General features: G+C 41.7%; 1 protein-coding gene across 1 annotated transcript; it reads right to left on the bottom strand.

The window, feature by feature from the left end:
- Window positions 1-864: 864 nt before the first annotated feature.
- On the bottom strand, window positions 865-22,878 carry kcnk13b (potassium channel, subfamily K, member 13b). The gene is made up of 3 exons (XM_049590158.1): window positions 22,124-22,878; window positions 11,360-12,147; window positions 865-2,839 (listed from the first exon to the last, which is right to left on the bottom strand). Exons 1-3 carry the CDS (start codon window positions 22,458-22,460, stop codon window positions 2,684-2,686), a joined length of 1,281 nt encoding a protein of 426 aa, XP_049446115.1. The 5' UTR covers window positions 22,461-22,878; the 3' UTR covers window positions 865-2,683.
- Between the last annotated feature and the right edge of the window lie 509 nt (window positions 22,879-23,387).

Raw genomic sequence — 23,387 nt, 5'->3', positions numbered from 1 at the left:
GTATCCAGAGGGCACTTCATCATGTTTTCTCTACTGGAAGAGCACCCTAGAGAGCACCTTATCCCATTTTCTCCACTGAAAGGGCACCTTAGAGGGCACTTCATCACGTTTTCTCCACTAAAAGGGCATCCTAAAGGGCCTTCATAACATTTTCTCCACAAGAGGGTCATCATAAAGGGCACTTCATCACGTTTTCTCCACTTGAAGGACACCCAGAGGGCACTTTATCACATTTTCTCTGCTAGATGGCACCCTAGAGGGCACATCATCAGGTTCTTTTTTTTTCATTGCAAGGGAAATCCTAGAGGGCACATAATCATGCTTTCTCCACTGGATGGAAACCCTAAAGGGCACTTCATCACATTTCTCTACTAAAATGGCACACAGAGGGCACTTCATTACATTTTCCACTGGGTGGACAACCTAGATGGCACCTCATCACAGTTTCTCCACTAAAAGTGCACTCGAGAGGACACTTCATCATGTTTTCTCCATTTGAAGGGCACCCTAGAGGGCACCTTAACATGTTTTCTCCATTGGAATGGTATCCTAGAGGCCACAACATGATGTTTTCTCCACTAGAAGGGCACCCTAGAGGGCATCTCATCACAGTTCATCTAACCCTTCATCCCTTCTTGTTTTAAATGTAAAGCGTCTTTGAGAGCTGTAAAAGCACTATATAATAAATGTATTATTATTATTATTATTATTATTATTAACATAGGTGCTTCCAGAGGGCTCTTTCTTGTGAACATGTGATAGCATCCAGGACCGGCTTCTACACAATGCGGAAACACTACACAGTGTATGAGCTGATGTTAGTGAGGGCTAATGATGTAATTAGGCATTAGAGCTGCTACTATAAGCTAGTTAGGTGGACATGCTAATGATTTCAACTTACGCTACAGCAGATAAGCACCCTGTTTAATGCACTTATTTCACTGTTGCTTGTGTGTTTTTGGTTTTGGAAAAGCTACATAAAGACACTGTTCTATAACCTCAGGGAGAAAGTGCTGCTGTAACTACAGCCCCATACACACCACTCAACCTGTTGAGAAAACCAAAGCTTGACAGCTCTGCCTAATTAACAGTCCCATTGAAAAATCATTGTCTGGGGGAGGGGGTGTAAAAAAATGATCAATCACATTGTGTTTCTGGTTTTTAAATACAAATACATTATTCACTCTGCATATGTTTTATTAATGCTGAGTGCCATTTGGATCTCACCTCCTTCTTCTCAGTTTGTGCTGTGAACTGAAAACGATTTTTGCAACAGATGACTCACAGATATAATATTCTTACAACCATTGGAAATCATCCTAAAAAATCACGACAACCCTGAAAAATATTAGAACAAATTTTGTCTCTGTAGGTTTGCCAGGTTGTCGTTTTACACCAGAGACAGTTGTCTCTCTGCTCCTGTCCTCTGGATATCAGACATTCATAATGCAAATATACCAAAGCTCAGCTGGTGACGTCATGTGTGTAGCCTGGAGGATTCTCATCCTACAATTTCCTCTCAGATACATTTACAAAGAGAATGAAGATGCCTATACACTCATATATAGTGTCCACAAGTCCTCCTCCAGCTTGGCCGCTTGCAGGCTTCACTGAAGTCAGTCGCTCGGCAGGCAGGCTAAGAGCAATCTCTGTCTTTTGTCCTTTTTGTTTAATGCACTTGAATCCACACAGCAAGAAAAACATATAAATCAAATAATAAGCCCTGGAGCGACTTGATTCACTGCATTTATATCGATATAAAACACCTACAGGCCTGGGCAACATCAGGGTGTGAAAATGTCCTTGTGTCTGCGCTTGTGCTCGGATATTGTGCAGCAAACGCCAAAGTAAACAGCAGTCTCACATAAAAGGCTTCATCTCAGACTCTGAACACCATCCATTCAGCTCCAGATAGGCCTGTTTGTTTTGTAATGAGGTCTTCTGGGGTTTTTTTTTTGTTTGTCTTCTATTTGTCGTGATAATGAATGAAAGCAGTGCCAAGACGGGAGCTATTGAATGGTTTATGATATGGCTGTGAAATTATTGTCTAAGTCATGAATGGTGTGAATGAGGCTGCCATTGATTGCCTAATTGGAAAATCATGTATTATGCATTAAAGGTAAACATCCATTTATCTTTGAATTGTTTCTACCTGACACAGCGCTTTATGTAATAACTGCTGTTAGACACGAAACCGAGAAACACCCATTTTATTAAAGCTATTTTTATGTCGGACACAGTTTGGATGTGGGCAGAATCATAGTGAGGATTGTAAAGTACTACAGATGAGTGGAAGTTGTGGTTAGGTGTGAAGTGGCATATAGTGCATCATGTTTTTAAGGCTTAGATACAAGGGCTCTAGGCAGGCTTTTTTATCACCATGGAAACTGAACTCCTCACGGGAAGAACATTCCGGCACGCTGAGCCTGGTCCAGATGTGAGACTCCAACAATCTATCATGCATCATTCATGTAGCCATGTTCTCGACAGTAAAGTGGGCTGAGATAGCAGCTGCCAGGGGGTCAGCTCGGAGAGGATGAATTACGCAGTCATGAATTCAGTCTCGTGAACCACCTAAATCTTCTTTTCCTCCATGAAGCCAGTCCTCAGAGTCAGTTTGTCTTTACTCGTCTCATCTTCTCAGCTTTTTGTGTCCTTTGAAAAGGATTCATGCTGTTTCCCCCTATCTGTCCACGCTTGTCTCTGCCAGCCTATTGTTCATGATGCCAAGGGCGCCCACCCCTCCCGAAAACCCGTTCTGACGTGAACTGGAGCCGGACTGGCGCGGGTGCCCAATGGCCATCTCCGAAAGCTGCTTTTGCATAATAGCCAGATTCACCTGCAGGACGGGAAAGAGATAAAGAGATCAACATGAGGAAATGTTTGCAGTCTGTGTTTGGAGGCGGTACATGCAACCGGTGAAGCCTTGTGAAACAAAGATTAATACAATGTGTTGGCGGGCGGCACATCTGATTTCACAGGTGTGATATGAGGCTACCAGATGGTGCGCTTCCTCTCCTCTGGGTGCGTCGATTTATGTGAACAAAGAAGACAAATACTGAACAAGTGTGACAGACAGAGAGCCGATATTTACTCTCCCACACATCAACCTTAGGCTTTCATTTTTCACTCCACAAAGCGACGTGGAAAAAACTCCTGTGTAATCCTGTTTTACATGAGTTTAGTCAATATTTCAAATGGACGGAGCAGTTTTATGTTTACCTTAAGCCACACTTAAATCATGACCTGAGGGATGTTGATCCACCATTTCAATCCAGATTGAACTATCAAAATATTATAAACATAAATATAATAAATAAAACAGCTCTCAGATGGATTTCCATGAACGCTGGTGCAGACACACACAAAATCCCCAAGTGAGAGAAGCCTCCTTACTTTGGTGATCCCCTGACTTTTACTCTGACGGCACTCTGAGATTGACATTTTTCATTTTTAGTGAAATGCCTGAAAAAATATGAGACAGATTGCCATGAAATTTGCTATAGACCTTCAGGTTCTCCTCAGGATGAGTTTTAATAACTCAGATGATTCACCTGATATTTCATCCAGCACCATCATCAGGTGAAAATTTAAACTAATAATCCTGAATGTAATTTAAATAAATGTCATTTAAAGGTCCTGTGTGTCGGATCTAGGGGGATATATCAGCAGAAATGGAATATAATATGTGTGTTTTCTTTAGCGTATAATCACCTGAAAATAAGAATCATTGTGTTTACGTTAACTTAGAATGACATTTATATCTACGTAGCGAGCGGGTCCTTGTCTGCAGAGGTTGCCATGTTGCACTGCCATGTTTCTACAGTTGCCCAGACTGGACAAACCAAACACTAGCACACTAAACACTAAACACTAGATAGGGACATTCAAGTTTTTTGTGTTGGCCACTGTAGCTAGCAGCCTCTCCATGACGAGAGTGTCAGAAACACTGATTTCTAACATGTAACAATTAAATTCAGCATTTTTACCAGTTTATCTCCAGGGGTCTCGGTTATAACCATTGTGTACGCACAAAACGAGACACTTGAAAAGGGCGAACGCCACTTCCCCTGCAAAAGTTGTGATATATTAAAACAGACCGGGTGGGACCCATGCTTATAAACATTTTGGAGAGGGGAAATTTGCAACACAGGTGATGAGCATTTAACTGTTGAAACTCCACTTGACTTTTATTATAAAAGGGTCACAGGAAATGCAATTGTTTTTCAGTGAGCTCATTACTTAATGCTATCATTCAATGAATGTCTACAACAAGGCAACAGTGAGTGGGGATTGACTCCCTCTTGGAGCCAGCCTCAAGTGGCCATTAGAGGAACTGCTGTTTTTGGCACTCCACACTGGCTTCATTTGTCATCACCATTTGATACTTATTAGTGTGAGGTAAAATGAGTTTAGTATGTGCAAAAATGTTAACATGCTAACTAAAGATGGTGAACATGGTAAATACCTGCTTAGCATTAGTCTAGCATTAGCATGTTAGCATTGGCACTGTGAGCGTGTTAACATACTAAATTTAGCATGTAGCTCAAAGTACAGCCTCATAGAAGTGCTGGCACAGCTGTTTAACATAAACAATTCGCTTTAATACTAAAACCAACAGATTTAATCATCAATCAATAATTTCTCTTTGGGTTTATAGTGGTTATTATCATTTTGTCACTCCTACAAGTTGAACCCGTACCTTAAAAAAAATAATTTGGATGCTGAATAGTCCCTTAAAAATACTGGAAATAGATAGGAACCTGAGTATGCTGGAATAAGCTTTCTTGAGGTTTTTTTATGTGCTGATTCACCTCAAAGGGTAACACATTTTTGTGTCTAAGTGACTAATGGGAACAGTAAAGTATTGAGTGAGACCGCTGCAGCTGGCAGCCGCAGAACAAAACAGGCTACAGAATCACCACATGGGGCAATTGAGCACCGTAAATTTACATTTAAATTTCCAACAAAGTTCAGATTGTTATTCTAAGTTAGGGTGACCATATTTTGATTTTCAAAAAAGAGGACACTCGGCCAGCCACGACATAGCCTACTTAAATGATATTCGCAGTTTACTCAAAGATGCCTTATAATTTTAATATATTTAAAATTTATATGTATGGATAGAAAATTCAGTTATATTACAAAATAATATCTCTCAAAGACAGAAATTCAGATAGGCCCCAATAGGGGACACATACACACACTAGAGTGTGGCAATCTGAGCCCGACGGTACTCGACAGGTCGGCCGGGTTTGGTCAAAAATGTAGCTATAAATTGTATTCAGGCTCGGGTCAGATTCGGTCAGCTTTCAGTGAAAATGTAGTGTAAAAATAAATGAAATCCTATTGTCTGTCCTGTTTATTGCTTGGGCACTGTTATTTACGTTACAACACCTGAACATAACACACACACACACACATTGGCTGTTTCAACCTCTCTCCTCTCTGGAAGTCTCGGACCTCCAGCTGCCCGCCTCCGCCTTGATTAAACGCTGAAAATAAAATAAAAGAGGGAGACAGGTTTTTCCTATTTTATCTTATTTTATTTTATTTTATTTTGCTTTGAATAAAGTGTCTTTTACTATGTTAAAATTACAGATTTTTTAAATGGGGTCTGGTGGGTTTGATGATGGCAATTTTAGGGCTGTTTGAGGTTAAACAAAAAGGATCTTACTCTTTAACAAAAAGCTCTATCTCTGTAGGGATCCTTTCCACAATGTTGTCAGACATTTAGTATAATATTTTGATCCTTGTTGTGACCAAACAAGCACTTTTAGTAGACGTAAATGGATGGTGTACAATTGCCCCAAGTGACTACTTTGCAGTCTGTTTCACCACTGCTATGTGGACCAGTGTCAGAACCTGTTGTTCCCTTTAGTCACACAGACACAAAAACATGGGAGAACTTGGTCCAGGCTAAAAAAATATACGTTACCCTTTAAGTTCACTTTAAATGATTCTTAAAGTTGAAATGACCTCATAGTCATTTAACTGCATAACGATGTTACATCATTGTGCTGAGGACAACTCTGAACCGATGACCTCACCTTCAGTCTAGACTGAGCAGAGACTCTGTAAAGACTCAGTGTGGAGATCCAAGGATTCCCCCACCCTGTACACTCACACTTGTATCTGCAATGAAATAACTTCTTCATACTGAGTGTATGTTAAGGCGTAACAAATTTCAAGTTCATGTTGCCACTTAAGTCCATGGACAGATTATCAGTGTCCAGCTGTTCCTGATTGAAAATGAAAAGGTCACTTTAAACACCGAGCTGCAGCAACATACTAACTCCTCTGTGAAATGTTTCCGTCTCTGCCTCCACCCCTCCTCTTCCTCTTCGTCTCTTATTCGTCTTCTTAAGCACAATATGTACAAAGACACTTTGTCAGACTTTATGTGCTGTCCATTCATGATGTTATCAGCCAGTTCTGACACTGAATTAAACTGTGGACAAGTTATTCTTTTAATCTAGAGGAGGAAAAGCCACATTGTGTCTGCTTCTGTAAGTATTGTAAAGGTCAAATCTTTTAATCAGCGTTATGATGTAGAAAAAACAAAAGTCTGCACACATGCTAACAGCTCTGTGAGGCTGTACTGCAGCACAGCTGCGCTCTGAGCTAAATGCTAATGTAGACATGCTAACGTGCTCACAATGACACAGTTGATATGCTGATGTTTAGCAGGTATAGTTAATCTTTGTTCAGTTTGTTGACAGTTGCTAATTAACACACAAATAATGAACACGGTAGAGAAGTTTGAAAGTACCATTAACTATTTTATGCCTTGCACTAATTTTGTGATACTAAAGGGCGTCCACTTGAAATGCATTACAGAAAGTCAGTTTAGTTCGGTTTTATGAGCTTTTTCTGAGATTTGAAGTTTAAAAATGGTCAAACGGTGTGCATGGGGTACATGCAACTCTGACACAAGGTATCCTGAGAGGCTGGGCGACAAGCTGTGTTTTTTTACACTTTAAACCACATCTCAACTGAGAAAAGTGTCTCCTTTGGATAAAGTTGTGTGGTAACGTTAGACCACAACATCAACTCAACCTGAATAAGATTAACAATGATGTCTACATCTGTTCTAAGGTAAGTCAACATTGTGTTTGAGGCAACATATTGTCACTTTGCTGGAAAGAAATATAAAGTTATCTTTAACATCTCTAGCTAACGTTAGCTAAAGTTAGCCTAACGTTAGCTCCTAGCTGCGTTGTTCATCATGTCACCTTGTTTGCTGGGAGTTCATTAGCCTATTTTGTTCTAGTTTTGTACTTTGGTGATGGTACATCACTGTTAGCTGTTGTCCAAAGGGCTCTAGTTAAGCTAACGTTAACTTCTGGAGCTTAGCTTCATGAACTTATCTGTAATGGCAGAGATAACAAAGGTTGGCAAACGTTATGCTGAATGATTCAGTGTAAATACTGTAGCACCAAACTAACGGAGAGACACTCTTGGTAAAGATGGTAAAAAGGCCGTTATCCTTTTCTCATATTCTGAGCCAAAAACCTTAACTTCAGTGGCACTTTAACTTGTTGTCTTTGATGGTGACGGCAACGAGATGCGGTTCACAAGCGTACACTGTGACCTGTAAATTTTGGCTTGTAATTTAAGCTTTTCATCGACCTTCTCAACAATAAAATGATGAATATATCCCTCCAATGCGTAGTTTAGGATTTTTAGGACTTTTGGTTACTTCTCAATGACATCTGATCGTTACCTCTCCAAAAATCATCACAGGTCAATTGAGCCCCCGCCCCATTGCCCTGCTGCTCAGCTTTCATAGTAATATTGTTCCCTACACCTGCACCATCATCTACATGAGATTTGTTTGTGTCATTCCTCCAGCAGTGATTACGGCCTGTGGGCCAAATCTGGTCCCCACCCGTGCTGGGTGCCCCCCCAAATCATTCTCTATTTCACAGCGAAATCAAAGTCATTCACACTAGGAACATTTTATGTACTTTTATGCATTAAGCTGCTTTCACACAGCTGCACAGCAAACACTCTAACAACCCGAAACACTTCTAAAGAGGCTCCTTCTGCTACGGTCCAGGGTCGTGATGATGAGCAGGTGATTGGTGAGCATCACTGACAGAGGAGCTCTAGCTTGATGCTATGTAAATAACAGCATACTGTAGCAAGACAACAGAAATCACTGAAATGACCAAAGATTTTTACATATTTGGACAATTTTCCACTCATCTGAAGTTTGGTGGAAATGTTATTACATGCCCAGTTTTTCTTCTGGATGTCATATTAAGTTGCACTGTGTTGTACAACTCCAGCTTTTCAGGCACCAACATTATCAGCTCCTCCATCTTGTCATCTTTCTGTTGCCAGGATGTCCACCCCCCTCTGTGAATTTGTTTAAAGCCAGCTCAACAGATGAACTCTGCAACGCAGAGCAAAATTTGTGTGCGTTATCTAGGCGGCAATTGCTTCATACCCCGACTGCCATGTTTGAAACCACTTCTCAGCATAAAAATAGAGCTTGTTTATCAAAATAAAGTGCCGGGGGAGGATCCCCTGACAGATATCTGGGCTGAGCCCCAGATGTCCTCAAGTCCTGCAAACACCTTTGCGTACATGTGCGTAGCTGCTGATTGGACCCTGGGCAAAACAAGGTGAGCATCCCTGTCTTACAGTGTAGAGAAGAGCGGTAATCGCCAGGTCCCAAGCTCACATTATGGAGTCGACCTCTGCATTATGCCCACTATGGATTATATTTTGGAGCTAATGTCAATAAAGACCCTCTCACCTGCCTTCTTACTTCATCACACATGGTCGTGCAGTTCAGAAGATGCGATCAGAGCGTGCTTCAGAGAAGACCGGAGGTGTTAAGCAATGCCTTGGCACCCATACTTGCTGACTGACACTTGAATTAAAAAGCAGTTCACTACCATGTTTTGGTACAGTTGGTTCTCACACATGATGCCAACCATACCCAGGTACACATGAACTATACTCAAGACCACCTTTTCAAGGGTACTCAGACACAGATCAGTGTACTGTGCCTATGTACGGTACACTGTGTTCACACTAAGCAAAGGAACTGGACTTTGTGGTCACGTGTAAATCTGGGCCTGGGTCCCTGATATGAAAGTCTCCTAAAATGAGCTGGTCTAACAGAATGAGGTCAAATGGCTACGACCTCTTAACTTCCACCTCTTAATGCCGTGGTGGTCGCACAAAATGAGTACAAATGACATGCGCCATGTAAAACCAAAAGTCAGCGTTAACTTATTGTAACTTTACACACTCACATCATGTAATGTGACGTACTTACCTGACGTTACATGATGTACTTAGGTATGTAATAAACGTACTTATTTTAAGCGAAACCACAACCTTTTTCTAAACCTAACCAAGTGGCCTTGGTGCATAAACTGAACTAAACTTTGACTGTTTCATAACGTTAACCACCTTTTTAAAACTGGGACAGTTCTGGCCTGTATTTTTAACACATTACGTACCACTGCCAAATGAGATGGTGTTGAGAAGTCGTGGTCATTTCACTTATTTCTTTGAGATCAGGTTTTACTAAAACTGTGATTATCATACATTATAGTTTAATAAATGGTCATCTAGGAGGTTACGTAAGATGTTAGTGGTTCATAGTAACACGTTCACACATTTTAGGTTTTCAGTTCAACGCCTAAGATCATGGTTTTACACCAGTTTACTCACATCCTTGCCACAGCATCACACCAGTTAGTTTTCCAATTTTCTCAGTCAAAATTTCCAGGCTGTTTAATCAGAAGAATCATCAGGCGTGAAAAATTCAGATTTTGTTTTTCCAGTTTAGAATAATCCTGCGGTTAGTGAGCACGGTTTGGACATTCAACAGCTCACACTGCTCATTCATCTCGTCTGAAGAGCAGCGTGACAGTTATGTAAATGTATGGACATCTGACACCGCTGAGTGGCTTCGAGGGCTGTTGAAGGGGTGATAGTAATGCAGTCAGGCCATTGGTATTCAGAGACTTTTACACATAATATGAATGAAGCCTAGAAAACAACAGCAGATCTGTGAACGAAACTACTGCTCACCGATATGTGTACACAGGAAGTCCTTATCAAAATATTAATCACACCATGTCATCAAACATTTCATTCTATTTAGACAATAACTTTGATGATTTAAAGGGACAGTGTGTGAAATTTATTGACATCTAGTGGTGAGGACTGCAAACTGCAATCAACTGACACTGCTCCTGGTCATAATTCCTTCAGCGTTCATTGTTCAGGAGGTTTTTACCCGAAGCTGAATTATCCACAGAGGTCTCTTCCTCTCCAAAACAAACGAACCAGGTGATTTAAACTCTTAAAAACACTGAATGAAGCAGTTTCACGTTACATATCCGGTGCTGTTTGGCATGTCGGAGATGGACCGTTATCCCAGCACTGCTTATGTGTGCTCACCTTTTTTCTTTAATAAGTTAGGATCCAGTTGTTCAAGAGGTTATCAGAAGTCGAATTTTGCACAGAGGTGGAAATTCTGTGTTGTTCCAATGCTGTTAGGCAGGCAGAGGCTGAAGCCAAGCTACCGCTAACGTTTGTTCGGCAAAATCATGAAAAACCCATTCTAGAGCCAGTGTTTGGTTTGTCCCTTCTGGGCTACTGTAGAAACATGGTGGTGCAACATGGCAATCACCGTAGACAAAGACCCGCTCGCTATGCAGATATAATCAGCTCATTCTAAGGTAAAGAAAACATGATTCTTATTATGGGTGATTATACACCGACACAGGCACAGATACTGCTTCCACCTGCTTCTCTGTTAGCTCCGCTAAATTTGTGCTAAATATGTGCTAAATTTATGCTCTAATTTATGTCTATTTTGCAAGCGTTGGTGGAACTTTTTGTGGTTGGCATTGGACAGTGTTGGCTGCACATCACTCATCAGGATGAGAAAATCAACTCACCAGTCTCTAAATTCTCCTGCTGACTTTTAGCTAGCTAGCAGCTAGCTAAAAGTCAGCAATGTAATCTCAGCAATGTGATCTCAATGTAAACATCGAGAAAAAGATGGTGAAGATGGGCACCAGCTGAACTGGCATCCTGGTAGCCATTGTACAGGCGTTAAAAAATAAATTGTACCACATGAGTTTCTAACTGGATATCAGGAACTGTAATGTCCTGGACAATCCTGGAATCCTAAAAAAACTACAGCTACAAACTACAGTTAATGACTACAGTACGCATGACCACAAGAAAGCAAGATTATTAACTGATGGTCCTTTCTGCTACTCACATGAATAGGTTCATCAAATTACTGTAGGAGGTAACTGAATTGAATATCTTGCGTGTTATAAATGACATCAGCCAGGTGCAGCCGGGAAGTTCTCACCTTGTTTGCTGCCAGGAAGTCCCTCATGGAGATCATCTCCCCAGACATCCTGCGCCCAGTGTCAGTCTCGCTCTCATTGATGGCGTCTGTCTCGATGGAGGGGTCCCTGCGGGCACGCAGGTGGCCCGGGGCCACCACGTTCCGTCGAGGGTGCCGGTGCGGGTGGTGACCCCTCCTGGGGAAACAGCAGCGGCAGGGGGCCTCCAGCCTCCTCAGCAGCCAGTTGAGGACTTGCTTGATGACGATGGAGATGACGTTGAAAAGGGAGTAGATGCAACAGACACCGGTCAGGATGAAGAAGAAGTTGCCCACTCGATACGCAGCTGTGGCGTGGCCCTCGTAGACGACCCGCTGGCTGCTCACCATGTCTCCAAAACCGATGGTACTGAAGGCCACAAAGCAGAAGTAGAGTGAGTCCAGGTAGCCCCAGCCCTCGGCTGCCGAGTACATGAGCGAGGCGCAGCAGGACACCAAGATGGCTGCTGCTCCTAATATGAGCATGACGCAGTAGACCGAAGGCTTCCAGCCGGCCAGATCCTCTCCTTTGCCTCCTCCACTCCCCCCCGCTCCACCTGCTCTGTTCCCCTCAGACACTCGTCGGCCATTTGGTGGGAATACAGCTTTGTGATGGCGTCGCTCGTGACAGGACTTGAGGACGACGGCGATGACGGTGATGACACGTTCCAGAAAGAGGTTGAAGAAGAGGATGGTGGCCGCGCAGCCCAGCAGGCCGTAGAACATCAGGAAGACTTTCCCTCCAATGGTGGCAGGAGTGGTCATCCCAAACCCTGAGATAGACACAGAAACAGTGGTGAGCAGAAACTGCACAGAAATACAGGAAGTATAACATGATCAAATGAACGAACACTAAAGCAGGATTTATAAAACCTACGGCAGAGGCTCTGTGTTGATACGTAACCCACACCATGGCCTGACGTGCACCTCCCCAGAAATGTATTATGTATTATCATGTCGCAGCGGCGCAAACAACATGATCTGACACATGGAAGTAGCTACATGCCCAATAGCCACTTAACACAGTCATTACTGCTTTGCCGACAGCGTCATTAACAGGCGGCTTGCTCTGTGTGTGACGTGCACTTGTAGATAAAATATAGGCCTATATTAATGAAGGGTGCTTTCACACGTGCCCTGTTTGGTTCGGTTCAGTCGAACTCAAGTTTGTTTGCCCCCTAAGTGCGGTTCCTTTGGGCAGGTGTGGACACACAAATCACACTCAGGTGTGCACCAAAACAAAACGGACCGAGACCTACTTGAAGAGGTGGTCTCAGTCTGGTTACAAAGGAACTCTGGTGCGGTTGGTTTGTGGTGAGAAGGTGTTCCGACCTGGATGTGGACCAACTGCAGTCACATGACACATTGTTTGGGTTAAACATAAGCATGTTACAGTCCTGGAGGATTATTAATGTGCACCTCCTCCTGTACTGCCTTAATATGCACATTCAGCACATCCAATGCATCAAAACATTGTTTTCTAGTTGGAGCCGCGCCTCGTTTTCAAACTGTATGCTTTGACTAAAATGAACAATGACAGCAATATAGTCCACGATGAGCAGCGCTAAAATCAACCTGCGTAGTTGTCCCTCCATTGTGACATTAGAAAGTGTCACATTTATCTTGCAAGTGTACTCTTCTTCAACGTTTGCTTTACTTCCTGGATTTTTCCCACATGGAAATTCTGACCAATCAAGAGCAACGTTCTCCCACAAGGCATTTGATCTGGTCCGCTTGTAAATGCTGCTGTGAGAACACAAACCAACTCTAGACGACTCTAGGTCTGAAAGCACCCAAAGGTCCATTAGTACGGTTTTGTATTTCTCTGTAATGTAGCACAGTGATAACAATGTTACTGTTAGTATTCTTTCTCACACCTTCGACTCAAACCACCAAAATATATATATATCATTTCATAATTAAATTAATATTGTTACCATTCAGGTGACTAGTCAACTAATGGCCCTAAATAAAGACAATTGGCAACTAGGAAAACTAGTCGAGGGGAGCCCTAGAATTACATTGACGTACAGCGTTTTCAAATATTGGTCCGTGTGCTTTTTTGACATCCAGCATCTGCCCGTCTGAAGGTCTCTGCACAGCGCTGATGTAAATACCGGGTACAAACAGTCTTTAAAGGAAGTTGTCATTTACAGGATAAAGTGTCTCTGAATAGAAGGATTGAATAAAATGGTTTTTTTACATAAAAGCATTATCATCACTTAAAAAACACTTAATGCCCCCATTTTGTTGCCTTCACACACACACACACACACACACACTTTACAAATAAGTAAATAAACGGATGATTTGTAGTGCGTCCATTTTCTCCAGCTGCTTTTAAACCAAACTACATCTTCTCTGTCATTAACACTGATGGCTAATTACAATCGCCTCTTCTGCTGAGGGAAAATTACACTCACACCACTACCTCGGTCCTCTGGGTTGCCACTGGTGACGCTCACTCCTCTCTGTGTTGCTGTCACCTGCTCACTTTAAGAGCTGAGGTGTTTTCAGAGCGAACCCATCATGGCAATCAGTCTCAAAGTGTCAGTTTGTCTAACATTTCACTGGGAAAAAACCCACCGGGGCCACTTCACATCTCAATTGTATCATTTTCTTTTATTTTACAGGTAAGAATCCATTAAAGTGGTTTTGCTCTGAGGGGAACTGAGACGCTGTCAGGGTTTGACTTCTCTTTTGTCTCTTGTGAACTGACAGTTGAACAAAATCAGAGTCAAACTGAGAGGCCTTTCCATCGACTGCACCCATCTCAGAGATGTCTTCTTATCACCCCTCATTTAACACTGAAGCTCAACGATCCGTCTCCTCTGGGTTTTATAACATTGTTCAAGATCTGAACGTGTGCTGTAATCTTTATGGCGATCACGTAATTACATGCACTGTGTTCTGTGGGGTGCAACAGCAGCTTTAAAATCTTTACAACATGAGAGCCCTCTTCACTAGAAAACACAGATAAACGTTGCTGTATCTCACTTCATGAAAAACACTCTGAGGGTTTAATTGCCTCCACATTCAGATTTGTTCTCAAGGTGCTAATTGAGGTGGAGTTTTCTTCCAAACGAGACGTTAAAGCCAAATGGGATGGATTTTATGGATGTGTTTTTGTTTCCTCGTTGTTTCATAAGCTCAATTAAATGTGATGTATTATAATAATATAAGAGAAAACAGTGTCGTCTGTGTCAGGTGTAAAAGCTCTCAATGGTGTTAATGGGGGTGCTGGGTTCGGCTACACAGTTCTGACTTTTCCCTCCCAAATGCAACCTCAGTCATTTAAAAAAACAAACACTCAAAGCTGAAGAGTGGTGCAGAACGAGTCATTAAAACCTGCAAATGAGTCAACACTTTTGCACGCCCGGCTCACTCGTATCGAAGTCAATGGGTTTTTGGTTAGATAAAGTCTGTGGTTAACACACATGGTTTCCACTTACGTATGTGTACGGAGACAAGTCAACCCAAAGTCCATTCATTCCCATGGGAATCTACGTGATATCTGATGTGCCTGCGAAACTCCTTCCCTCCGTAATGTTTCGGTCTGGAATTTGCCACAAGTTTGTTAAGAGAAAAAAAAAAAAAAGAACTTTTGCGGTGGATTTCGGAGAGACCGTATGACAGTGTGCTAGCTTAGCTAACAGACTGCTAACTAGCTAACAGGCTGTTCCCTTCAATTTAGCTGCTTGTGTTTGTCAAGTGAGTTTGTATAATTAAAAAGAAGTTGTTTATCTCTTTTTAACACATTGTGAATCTGAGTAGTGTTTATCTGCTAAAATATGGTTACACAATATACATAGTCAGATTGTCATAATGGCTAGTTTAGCCGTTCATACTATGTACTTGGTTGGTCCTGTTTTTGTCCCTGTAATGTTCAAAGCACATATTTCAAACTACTGGATGGCAAGAAACGGCCAAAATTAGCCCCTCCCCCATGTCTACAGGTAGTTTCTATCCATCTGTAAAGAAATGCACTTCCTTGTGTTGGACACTAGAGGCATCATCCGTATATTTATGGATCTACAGACACTAGTCACATATGCAAGCGGCAACGAGGCGTTAGAGACTTCACATTTTGCTTTACAACATAAAATATGTCAGTGAATACTCCACAAAGCTTTTACGTGCCTTAAAAAAGAAGGTTGCTAACATGTGGCTAGATAAGACTACAAAACAACATCACGCCGAGCACGGCTTTTCAGCCTCGTTGTGGTGGCAACACTTAAGTCATGTGGCTGTAGTGTCACGTTAGCGTTTTACTGCTGACAATTGCATTCACACTGCAAAAATGACAACAATGGTGTTAATCTACAAAGATCATCCAACTGAACAAAGCATGTAAGAATCATTAATTATGTTTGCCAATGAGTTTATTTCTGCAATAATCCAAAATCTAACGCAAAATCCTGTTTTGCCGAGGGAACCATGGTGAGACTTACGTACGTAGAATCAGGCAATTTTGGTAATGGAAGTGTTCTAGTTTTTGTTTGTAGTCTAAGTAGTATTGCCCAATAACAAATATACAGCAGGTAAATGGTACGTGGCCTGTGGCGTAAGGTAGTTACAATGGCTCCCAGACGGGCCCCAGTGCATCCTAGTTGCTATTTATGCACCCAAACTTGTTTCCGTGTCATCTTATCATCTTGTCACATGATCAAATGGAGACGTGACTTTGTATCTAACATACATATTACCCTTAAATCATTATAGTGTATACGACAGTAAAGAGATAGAGAATATTTATTTAATATTTTTTGTAGCTTATTCATAGTTTATGTAGAATAAACAGATATTTTATAATGACTTTTGTTATAGATTGCTACTGACTATTTTACGATAAAAAATAAAAACATGATGGGGATGGATTTGTCTTTTACAAGGCATATATAATAATAAACAAAATAATAATGCATTTTATTTATAATGCCCTTTTCATCAAAAGATCTCAAAGGGCTACAGGTTAACAGGCGGCTCGCTCAGTGTGTGACGTGCACTTGTAGATAAAATATGGGCCTATATTAATGAAGGTTCATTAGTACGGTTTTGTATTTCTCTGTAATGTAGCACACTGTTAACAATGTTACTGATACTATTCTTCCTCACACCTTCAACTCAAACCACCAAAATATATCATTTAATCATTAAATTAATGTCATAAACATGCATGCAACTAGTTGACTAATGGGCCTAAATGTTGACTATTGGTCAACTAGGAAAATTCTGAAACACTGTACGAGGAAATGCTGACTGATAACGCCCATTTAGTCAAGTAATAACATTTGAAGTTGGTGTGCTGGCCTGAAGAGAGAGGTGACTGCAATATTGATCTTGTAACTCTCCCATGATTCCTAAAGCCATTGAATATTTTAAGATAAAAATATAACATAGTTTCAAATCAAATACAATGTTGTCCTCTGTTGTACTCACACCTCCTCTGCACTTTCCTGTCACAGAGTAGTCAACGAGATCCTGATCTTTAACCACAAGCTTCAACCGGTTTCAGTGATTCATGTCACGTCCGAAGGCCCAGGTCATACAGGTCGCAAAATGTGAGGCGCACCACACTGCCTCTTTTTTTTCTGTTAACTGAATGCCAAGAAATTGCTTGCTGTGCCTTTTTATTGTTGCCAAGCAACTCTTTCCATGTAATCAATCAATCTTTTTTTTTTCTTTTCTGTCCACAGTGATCAGTGTGTAGCTCCTGAGAGTACTGTCTGTAGCTCTGGTTGAGGGTGAGAGGCTGTCAGCAGATAAACAGAGATCTGTGTGGGTACATGAGACCCTAAAAAAGAGGCTGGATCATGGGGAGCACCACCAGTTGGTCCAGGAGCTTCTCCTCCATGATGGACGTTTCCAGGCATATTTTAGGATGACTCAGGGGCAGTTTGACAACCTGTTGTCTATCAGTGGGCTTAGCATAACAAAAATGTTGTTTACCAACTGTAAACTTGTTGTCGTGATCACCACAGAAGTGGCCAATGGGAAAAAAGCGGAGATGATGTAGGGTGCTTTTCCACTTTGAGTTGAAGTTTTTTCAACTCGAGGAGTTCAGAGTGCTCCGGTGCCAGGCACCCAGAGCACAGAAATACGAGGTGTGTAGCAACACAAAAACAGCGAGCAAAAAGCTTAATTCTCATTAAAAACAATTAGAAAAAGGCGCCTCCAGCTGCTAAAACACTTTCTGTGTGATCAGGGTCTTAGACTAGATCAACACTGCTCTGCGTGACATTAAATAAGGCATGCAGACAGCATTGATTGCGCTACCATGAGGTCCAGGAGGAGCTTATGACGGTGTAGTCTGTTGTAACTGTATCAAGAATGCATCTCATCTCTCATCTCATAAAGGACAGATACATTATAAAATCATGTGATTGTTCATTTCTGTGACCTCCTGTAGAGATACTGTGAGTGATTATATCCTGTTGGCTGAAGTGAACAATCAGAGATTTTCTATTATGTGTTTTATATCAGCTGTCATTAATCTAAGTGATTCCTCTTGATGGTTTTCATCTTTTCATCCAACACTCTCATCTCTCAGTCGTTGAAGTAGGTTGTATAAAGCTTGAGGGAAAGCCCCTCACAAACACATCATCCTTTTGTGTCCTCGGTGAGAGTAACGCTGTGTGCGTCAGAGCTTGAATGAATACATTGAAAGGTGCAAGTGCGCAATGCATCTGTCATGTGTATGCGTGGTCAGAACATATGCACATGTATGTGCTCATGACCCTGGGTTCTGAAGTAAAAAGACCCACAGTTGGAGCACATCTGTAGCTTGGAGCAACACAGAAATCTCCTAATTAACAGTTGTGTTAGAGAAAAAACTGTCCTTTTGATTAGAAAAAAAGTCGAAGCTACAGGCTTGTGTTGGTAAAAGGTGCATTCTGGAAAGAAACATCCAATATTGGATATTTGGGCCAAGACTCCCTCTCCCATGTGCCAGTCGTACCTGCATTTGAATGCAAGTACATTTTTTAGAAAGCTAATATGATGCCAAGTCATTGTCAGACGATAGTTCATGGATTTTGGGATGCATTTCAGCCAATGCCAGGGGCTTAAATACAGACAGTACAGGCAGGGTGGTTGCACTGTGGCCCACAGAGAGAGTGGACTCTCCAACAATACATAGGGCACAAGGGCCTTGGGAATAATTCAGATTGCCACCTTATATGCCTGGTTTTAATTTAAAAGAATAGTGCGGTTTTCTAGGCTATACCTATACTTATAACCTTTTAAATAACTGCTCATCTTGTTTTTATTCTCTTCCATTCCTTTTTTATCTTTCTTTGTTTTTAATGACGCTGTGGGCTAATGGGCATGTAGCTACTTCCATGTTTCAGATGATATGTCATGTTTGTAGTCGACCAATGAAGATGAGTTTACATATCACCTTGGGTTCGTCCTTCACCTTCTCAAAATGATCCCACACTTTGGATTTCCTGCCCGACATGTTATTAACTAGCCTGTGGAATAACCGCAGGTACCAGCCCTGGAGATTAACCTGACTCCTGTCTGACTGCTGAGCGTGGACACTTCCTGTGTCTGTCCTTTCAAATTAAAGTCCCACATTGTCCAGTCATAAAGGTTTGATTTATTTTGACAAGATGCAGCTCCTGATAGTTTTCACGTTTGTTGTTGTTTTTTTCTGCAACTAAGCGACCAATGAAATCTTGCCGACTAATGACCTTTCTGTCAACTGTTACAGGGCAGCCCTATATCCTACATATTAGTAACCCATGAAGTACTTTACGTATTAAATGTAAAGTTACAGAGGTTGGGCTTAGGCAAAGAAAGCCTCCGACGCTGTATCCAGTCCAAGCAGGCAGGTAGGGGTGGACAGATCAAACAAACACTGGACTTTTAACCAGGAGACTGTTGTTTGTATCACGTTGACTTATTTCAACTGATGTATGTAAATTTGTCAGCTGACATAACATCACATAACAAACATACTTATTCTAACCCAAACCATGATCCTTTTTCCGAACTGAAACACATAGTTTTTGTGCCTAAACCTTGCGAAACTGAAAGTGAAACCTGATGGAACTGCTCCCGATAACGGCCTTCTGAGCCCACAAGTAGGCGTAGCAGGCCCTGTCTAATCCATATCTATGATAACCTCTGATAACACCCATTAAATGCAGTGATAACTTTCTAAAGTGCAATATACACTGTGTGATTTTGGGCTGTCCCAGACGAAAGATGACCAACGTGAAAGAAACGTGGCGATATCTTTGGTCATGGCTCTAAAACGTCGGTCCTATGTCACACAGTGAGAGAGGTTCAAGGATGGCCGTCATCCGGGTCTTGTAATCAAAGACAGCCTGGGATTAATTTTTGACAGTGTCACAAATTTGGGATGACCATCTCACTGTGTGACTGCTGTTACCACCTACATCAGCAAACCAACCAATAGAAGCAGCTCGCCATGGAGGCAAAACGCCCTAAAAGAAACGTGTGGGATTCCAGCAAAGAGGAAAACCTTGTGAAGTTGTGGCAGCAGAAGCCTTGCCTATATGATGTGTCCTCCATCTCTGACCGTGATCGAGTAAAGAAGGACGAAGCATGGAAGGAAAAAGAGGCGGAGTTACAGCTGTCAGGTGAGCAACCTAGTAGCTAGCACACACACGCAGACACACTGCAGTATATAGAGCGCACAAAACTTTAGGTTATTTAATAATGTGAGCCTCTATGTTGAAAGGACCTGTGTGGCATCCTTGCACTCTGAGTATCGAAGCTATCGTACGTCATAGCGATTCAGTAGGCGCTGTCATAGTACAGTCTGCACACATCAAACTTGATGTTGTACCCAAGTTTAAAAGAACCGTGTCGCACAGTGTAGCTGCACTAAAGTCTCTCAGTCTATACGAGGCTTTAAGCAGGTGGTCACCATCAATCACAATGTGTTCCAAGAACTTGATACAGTTCTGCCCCCTTATTACCGTAACTCCTGTTTAAACGCTGATGCCTGTGTAATCAGAGGGCCTGTCAAACTGTCAATTATCTGGAATCAACTCAATCCAATCACAGATGCTGAAATAGCACTGCCCATCACACACTGGAAGAGAAAAATAAACCAAAAACCTAGAAAAAACAGAGTGAGCAGGTAAGAGTCAGAGACAACAAAAGATCAATCAGTTTCACATCACTGTGTGCAGCAGTGCTGTTGGTCGGAGGGATGGCCCTGTTTTTCCACTCGCTCTGACACACTGACACTGAAACCTCTGCTGCTCGAGACAGAGCTGAAATGGAAAACGGTTGTCACGGACAAATCTTGTTCTGATACAGATGTTAAATTTCCTTTTTTCTTCAGTCAAGTTTTGCTGAACCATCTGAATCACATCACAGGGACAAAGTCAAAGCTACAGAAACGCTGCACAGCTGATGGTACTTTTAACACAGAGTGGATCTAACAGGGGGACAAATAAACACACATGAACAGATATGGTGAAAGAGGAGGTCTTACTGGAATAGATTTTTGACTTGTCAAACGCAGCTGCAACTAATTGCACCAATTACGGCTTCATTTTATTCAGGTGTGCTCGTTCCAGTGTGTACACTGGTTCACTGCATGACTTACCAGTTCAGCTTAATGGACCAGAGCCATCACTGATGCTTCTACCACAAGTCAAACATTAACCCTTCAAAAACTGGAGCAACATCACTTTTCTTGGGCTGCTTTCAGACGCCTTTCACAAGTATTTAAACCTTTGAATCCTGAATGATTAGGTGCAATTTCTTTACAACATATGGGGGATAAAGGCAATGAGCAACTTGGTACGAAATATCCCACAAATTTAAAAAAAAGTGAAAATTATCTTAAAACACAGGGAAAAAGAAACAATATTTATAATAATTATTATACATACATTTTAAAATGTTGCTCATATAGTCATATAGGTTTTATTTTGACATGGCGCAGCTCCTGATAGAGTTTCACGTCTTCTACGACTAACAAAAATTAGCCTCCCATAAATGATGTTACCTACTCAATGTAAATTTACATACTTAATGTAAAGTTACAGAGGTGAGACTTCTTTCAGAAACATATGAAAAAAGGCAAGGAGCAACTTGGAAAGAATGTCACAGAAATTGCAATAAATAAATTAAAAAAATATATATTTTTTAAAAAATGTATTTAAAAAATAGGTAAAAAAAATAAACTATATCAATAATTCTTACTATTATATTTCAAAATTATGTCACAGAATTATTATATTTTGTAAGCACTCTTGCATTTCCTTGTTCCTTGTTTAACTTTATTTTTTTTAATTAAAAACTTTATTATTATTATTTTATTTGTAATCTATTAATTTATTCATTTTTATTTATTTATTTATTTATTTATTTTCAAATGTTCTTGTTTTTATTTTTTTTTACTAATTACTTGCTATTTTTGTGGGTAATTTCGTCTTGTTTTTAAAGGAAATCGGAAAATGAAAGGTTGATCAAACATAACCTGGCTGTCAACACAAAATACAGTGAAGAGGTTCAATACTTTTGTGTGAGTAATAAATAGTCTTGACATGGCTGAGTTTGTCTGGGTGTTTGCAAATGAAGGAAACTATGCAAGACATTAGTGACGGTAACATGCGCACAACAGACAAAGCATGAACACAGATTATGTCACCAAAGAGAGATAAATGGTGGGTTTGTTTTACATGTATATAAAACTATGATAGTGACTGATAATAATGTTTTTACACTGCTTTAATATAAATGTATGTCTCTGTGTCTCACCAATGGTTGACACCACAGTTCCCACGAAGTAAAACGCGCCGGTGAAGTCCCATCGAGGTCTGATCGTGTCCACACGGATCCCGGCCACGTTCGCCTCCTCGTAGTTCCTGAGGAAGTTGTTGAGGTCCTTCTTACTCAGGTTGTACTTCTGGCTGAAATGCTCAAACCTCTGCGCCCAGCGCTCCTTCGCCTCCCGCTCCTTCGGCTGCTCCAGCGCAGAGAACACTGCGGCCCCGCACAGCAGATAGATGATGATGAACAAAGCCAGCAGCAGGAACCTCGCGTTATCCTCGTTTATTGGACCGGAGCCGCAGCAGCAGCCGCTCCTACATGCCATTATGTTGCTGTGGTGCGGCTGCAGTGAGGGACCTGTGGCATGGTGGGCTCGAATAAAACGCGCAGTCCTTGGGAGGTATTTTTACGACAAGAAAGTCCTGCGCGACACAAAGAAATTGTTATCCAGGCAGGTTGAGATCGAGTTGTTCCAAGGCTGTGGATTTGGCATTTTGCTCACGAGCGTCTAAGTCAAAGCCAAACGCGTCTTCTAACGACTTCTCAGTCCGTCTCCACCGGCTGCACCTGTCGGGTCTGGGCTGCCAAGATGCTCAGAGGAGAGGAAAGAGCCGCGCGGCAACCTGTGGCTGCACAGAGTCGCCCTGTTGTGCTCTCTGGTCCTGCCTCTCCAAAGAAGTCCCCACCCCTGAGCGCGCGTTTTACGCACCGCGGATTGACCACCAGCACAGAGCTGAACCTACATCCTCTGCCCATTCATCAAGTCTGTTTGATCAGATCTGATCAAATCCAGCTGTAATTTCCCCACTTCAGGCACCAGAGTCACACAATGAGTCCTGGCCCGAAAATGTTCCACCTGAAACCAACTTTGGAGGTTTGATTCTGACAATATAGAGCGCGTTTGCATAGTGAGATCAATATGACTTGACCTTTCCGGGCTCTGGTGAGGGATTCATGCTCCTGCCCGCGCTTACCCGGGGACGATTTGAGCAAATGTCACAACGGAACGACGGTTGGAGATAAATTATTCAGCATCACAGGGACAACAAACGAGCTATTTCTGTAAAACTGGGAATTTAACAACATCGTGACGAGTCCGAAACACGATCAGAGCACCCGCTTTTTTGGGTCACACTAAGTTGTCTCCATGTAAACTTACAGCATGTTTAACATCAGACATGAGGGGTAACTACAGGGGCGTAACTTTCATTTCAACAGTGTGGGGGACACATATGAAAGGTGGGGGTCCGCT

Source organism: Epinephelus fuscoguttatus, linkage group LG11 (genome assembly GCF_011397635.1).
Source record: "Epinephelus fuscoguttatus linkage group LG11, E.fuscoguttatus.final_Chr_v1".
Taxonomy (NCBI): domain Eukaryota; kingdom Metazoa; phylum Chordata; class Actinopteri; order Perciformes; family Serranidae; genus Epinephelus; species Epinephelus fuscoguttatus.
The sequence above is the reverse complement of the archived record's forward strand: the minus strand, read 5'-3'. Positions and strand labels throughout refer to the sequence as shown.

Coding starts and splice junctions, on each gene's coding strand:
- kcnk13b (XM_049590158.1), bottom strand. CDS start 22,460: ATGGCATGTAGGAGCGGCTGCTGCTGCGGCTCCGGTCCAATAAACGAG. Junction 12,148..22,123: donor AACTGTGGTGTCAACCATTG/GTGAGACACAGA, acceptor TGTCTATCTCAG/GGTTTGGGATGACCACTCCT. Junction 2,840..11,359: donor ACTTCCTGGCAGCAAACAAG/GTGAGAACTTCC, acceptor CCCGTCCTGCAG/GTGAATCTGGCTATTATGCA.